Below are 5,010 nucleotides of genomic sequence, written 5' to 3'. Positions count from 1 at the left end.
GGCAGGGGAGGGGCAGGTTTCAGGAACTGGGAAATGGACCCTCCACCCATCAGGAGACCGGGGTCTACGACTCCACAGCGCACTGGGGGCCTGGGGCTCTGAGGATGCCCTTGGCAGTCTCCCCACCAATGGAGGCCACCCCTTTGCGCTGCCGCCTTCTCATCTAAATGAGGACGGTTTTGTAGGCCTGTTCTGCTGCGGGAACTCTCCAAGCCAATGAGAAGCTGCCGCCCAGCCTGGAGGCGTGGTCCTTGCCCTTTGATCGCTCCAACCGCCCCCCACCCGCCCCTCCGCGCCCCCAATCCCCGCCCCGTCTCTCCAGGCTCATGTGAAACAGATGCCCAGCCCACACCTCACCCATCCTCCAGCGCCCTTTCTGTGAAATTCTCACCTGCAAGCCCTTGCTGCTAAGTCACTTCAGTCGTGTCCGACTCTGTGCGATCTCATAGACGGCAGCCCACCAGGCTCCCCCGTCCCTGGGATTCTCCAGGCAAGAACACTGGAGTGGGTTGCCATTTCCTTCTCCAATGCATGAAAGTGAAAAGTGAAAGTGAAGTCGCGCAGTCCTGTCCGGCTCTTCGCGACCCCATGGATTGCAGCCTACCAGGCTCCTCCGTCCATGGGATTTTTCAGGCAAGAGTACTGGAGTGGGGTGCCATCGCCTTGGAACAGCCCAATCCTGCCCGTCCCACTTAGCTAAGGAGGAACTGCTTCTTTTGACGGGAGAGTGGCACAAAGCTCACTGCAGGCCCAGAAACAGGGTTTTTGGAGTCTAGGGGTGGGGGTTTGGGATGGCACGATGATCAGGCAAGGAAGGAAATGGCCACTGGACTTGGGGAGTGTTTTTCCTGTGACCTGCTGTGTGACTTGGGGCTGGTCGCTTGGCTGCTCTGTCCCCTCCAAGCTCAGGACACTGTCTTCATTCTCTGTGGCCATGTGACAGGCTTCCCCCACAACTCAGTGGCTCGTCTTCCTTCTGAGCTGAGATAATGAGGCAAACAGAGCTGGAGGAGAAAGAGGAGGAAGAAAAATATTCAGAGAGAAAATGCTGAGTGGTGCCGTGCGCTGAGGTTTCTACAGCCTTGGTCACTGCCTGGGAATAAAATTCAGGTTCTTATTTGCACAAACTGCATATCAAGTGGTCAGAAGCTATGTGTGGCTGGAGGCGTGGAATGGACTGTCTCCATCGCTGCTGAAAATTCTGCTGGACAGCGCTGGCTGAGAGAGCCTTAAGGAAAGAAGTGTCTCCAGGCTGCTGCTGTCACCTCTCTCTAGCTCAGGCTTGTCACTGGGAAGCACCCTGATATCAACCCGGGTCCTCCCAGCAGCGTGTCCTCCAGTTCTGAGCACTGTCTCTCCCCCAACCTCCAGGTGGGTCCCAGCCCCACAACCAACCCACCATCACAGCTCACCAGGTGTATTCATGACCCAAGGCTGCTGTGACAAATGACCACAAGCTGGGTGGCTTAAAACAACAGGATTTCTCCTCTGAAACTTGCAAAGGCCATACCTCAGAAATCAGAGTATCGGCAGGGTTGATTCTCTCTGGGGGTTCTGAGAGTGCGTCTTCACCCGGCCCCTCTCCTGGCTCCTGGTGGTGGCTGGCAGCCCTTGGCTTGTAGCTGCATCATTGCATCTGCCTCCATCTTCACATGGCCTTCCTTCCTGTGTGTGTCTGTGTTTCAAATCTCCCCCTCCTTTCTCTCATAAGGAGATCAGTCATTGGATTTAGGGTCCATCCCTGGTGGCTCAGACAGTAAATAATCTTCCTGTAATGGGGGAGATCCGGGTTTGATCCCTGGGTGGGGAAGATCCCCTGGAGGAGGGCAGGTAAACCCATTCCAGTATTCTGGGAGAATCCCATGGACAGAGGAGCCTGGCAGGCTACAGTCCATGGGGTCACACAGAGTCAGACAGGACTGACTGACTGAGCACAGCACACTTAATGGAGGATAATTTCATCTCAAGATGCTTAACTGAATTCCATCCACAAAAATCCTTCTTCCAAAAAGCATCACATCACAGGTACTGGGGTTCAGACGTGGTGTCTGGTATCTTTCACTCAGCATCATGTCTTCAAGGTCCATCCATGTTGTGGTACATATCAGCACTTCATTCCTTTTCATTCAGTTCAGTTCAGTTCGGTTCAGTCACTCAGTCATGCCCAGCTCTTTGCGACCCCATGAACTGCACCACGCCAGGCTTCCCTGTCCATTACCAGCTCCCAGAGCTTGCTCAAACTCACGTCCATCAAGTCAGTGATGCCCTCCAACCATCTTGTCCTCTGTTGTCCCCTTCTCCTGCCTTCAATCTTCCCAGCATCAGAGTCTTTTCCAATAAGTCCGTTCTTTGCATTCCTTTTCATTACATCTGAATAATATCCTCATGTGGGGACAGAGCATATTTTGTGCATCCATTCATCTTTCGATGGACATTTGGGTTGTTTTGACCTTTTGACTCTTGTTATTTGTGCCGCGGGCTTCCCTGATGGCTCAGACGGTAAAGGATTTGCCTGAAATGCAGGAGACTGGATTCAATCCCTGGGTAGGGAAGATACCCTGAAGAAGGGAATAGCTACCTACACCAGTATTCTTGCCTGGAGAATTCCATGGACAGAGGAGCCTGGCCGGCTATAGTGCATGCAGTTGCAAGAGTCAGACACAACTGAGGAGCTAACACTTTCACTGGCTTTTCATTCGTGCCACACGAGTATTTGTGCAAGGATTTGAGTGTCTGTTTATACTTCCCTGGTAGCTTAGCTGGTAAAGAATCTGCCTGCTGTTCAGGAGACCCTGGTTCGATTCCTGGGTTGGGGAGATCCCCTGGAGAAGGGATAGGCTACCCACTTCTGTATTCTTGGGTTTCTCTGGTGGCTCAGCTGGTAAAGAATCCGCCTGCAATGTGGGAGACCTGGGTTGGAAGATCCCCTGGAGAAGGGAAAGGCTACCCACTCTAGTATTCTGGCCTGGAGAACTCCATGAACTGTATAGTCCATGGGGTTGCCAAGAGTCGGACATGACTGAGCGGCTTGCACTTCACTTCACTTTTGGTTCTTGTGGGTCCTGTCTTGAGTCTGTGCTTAAGTGAGGAAACACCGGCTTGTTTTCCTGAACACCCCGTCTGTGTCTCGCTTTGTGCTCACCGTCCTCAGCAACTCTACAGGGTGTTCACCCACCTACCTGCCCGCCTCTGTCTTTCCTGCTGGCTGAGCCCCACCCACCTGGCTCTCTGAGTTCCCCAGCGCCTGGCACATGGGAGAGGCACATATGGCCTCCGGCTGGCCGAACCCAACTTCCCCTCTGCTCTCTCCCAGGCTGGTGAACGAGGTGTTCACCATCGACGACACCCTGCAGACCCTCAAGCTGAGGCTGCGGGAGACCCGGGACACACTGCAGCTGTTGGTCATGACCAAGTGCCGGCTGGAGCACGAACTGGCCATCAAGGCCAACACCCTGTGCATTGACAAGGAGAAGTGCATGGCGATGAGGAAGACCTTCCCCAGCACCCCGTGCATGGGCATCTGCCCTTGAGCCTGCCCCTCCCTCCACCCCCACCCCGCCCCGCTCCACGCACGCTCCTTACATAACATAGAATTTGCAAAGGCAGAAAAACAAAAATAAAAGAAAGTGTCATTTTTCTCCCTTTCCTCCTATCATGAAAAAAAAAATAATATGTATATATATATGTAAAGAGCCAAAATAAATGTGCCCAAACCAGAGACCTGGGAGCTTGTTCCTTGCTGCGGAACCGGCCTCTCGATGGATCCCAGGGTGGAGACATGCTGTTACCCATCGGGGACCGAATGTTGTGATGTTGTCAGCCTCCCCAGGAACGGAAGAGGCTGCATTTTTAAAAACCTGTTTGTCTGTTAAGGAGCACAGCATAGACCATGGTGTCCAAAGACTAGACATCGGAGCTAGGAGTCCCGAGGCCAGCTGTGACTTAGGAGCTGAGGGGCCTTGTACAAGTTCCCAGACTGAGCTTGTTTCTATAAAACAAGGTTGGTCCAAGGTTGAGGTGACTGTCAGCCATGTGGGGCGGTGCAAAAGAAATTAGGAACTGGAGCCAGAAGTCCTGGGTTTGAATCCTGCCCTTAATAGACAAATTTACTTATTTATTTACTTTTATTTTGTAATAGAGTATTGTTACAGTATAATTGACTTCCCTGGTGGTTCAGATGGTAAAGCATCTGCCTACAATGCAGGAAGCCTGGATTCAATCCCTGGGTTGGGAAGATCTCCTGGAGAAGGAAATGGCAGCCCACTCCAGTACTCTTGCCTGGAAAATCCCATGGAGGGAGGAGCCTGGTAGGCTACAGTCCATGGGGTCTCAAAGAGTCAGACACGACTGAGCGACTTCACTTTCACTGTATAATTATCTATAATCCATTACATTATTGTTATAGAGTATTGTTGTTGTTGGGGGCTCCCCTGGTGGCTCAGATGGTAAAGAATCTACGTGCAGTGCAGGAGACCTGGGTTCAAGCCCTGGGTCAGGAAGATTCCCTGGAGAAGGGAATGGCAACCCACTCCAGTATTCTTGCCTGGAGAATTCCCTGGACAGAGGAAGATGGGCTACAGTCCATGGAATTGCAAAGTCACTAAGTTGTGTCTGACTCTTTGAGACCCCGTGGACTGTAGCCCACCAGGCTCCCCTGTCCATGGGACTTCCCAGGCAAGATTACTGGAATGGGTTGTCATTTCCTTCTCCAGACATCGAACCCAGGTCTCCTGCTTGGCAGGCAGATTCTTTACCACTGAGCCAACTAACTATACTTCAAGTCAAAAAAAAAAGTGCAGAATAAGATGGCATTGAAACTGCTGGTTTCTTATTTGTTTATATTTAATCATCTAAGTGAACATGTGTTCCTCTTTAATCAGGAGGAAATGCTTTTTTAAATAGACTTTTAAATTGTGCAATATGTTTAGGTTCTTAGAAAAGTCGCAAAGACAAGGTGGAGAATTTCCATGTACCCTTCACCCATCGCCCTCTAATAACTGTTGGAACTGT

General features: G+C 51.5%; 1 protein-coding gene across 1 annotated transcript in view; it reads left to right on the top strand.

The window, feature by feature from the left end:
• TEKT5 (tektin 5) overlaps nt 1-3,718 on the top strand; it is a 47,008-nt gene extending 43,290 nt beyond the window's left edge. The window contains exon 7 of the mRNA XM_010850659.1: nt 3,314-3,718. Coding sequence (XP_010848961.1) covers nt 3,314-3,530 — 217 coding nt within the window. The 3' untranslated portion in view covers nt 3,531-3,718. The remainder of the gene's footprint in view (nt 1-3,313) is intronic.
• Nucleotides 3,719-5,010: the final 1,292 nt, after the last annotated feature.

The sequence above is a fragment of the Bison bison genome, unplaced genomic scaffold (genome assembly GCF_000754665.1).
Source record: "Bison bison bison isolate TAMUID 2011002044 unplaced genomic scaffold, Bison_UMD1.0 scf7180017864293, whole genome shotgun sequence".
In the NCBI taxonomy this organism is placed as follows: Eukaryota; Metazoa; Chordata; class Mammalia; order Artiodactyla; family Bovidae; genus Bison; species Bison bison.
Note: the sequence above shows the minus strand (reverse complement) of the source record. Positions and strands in the feature narration are given on the sequence as shown.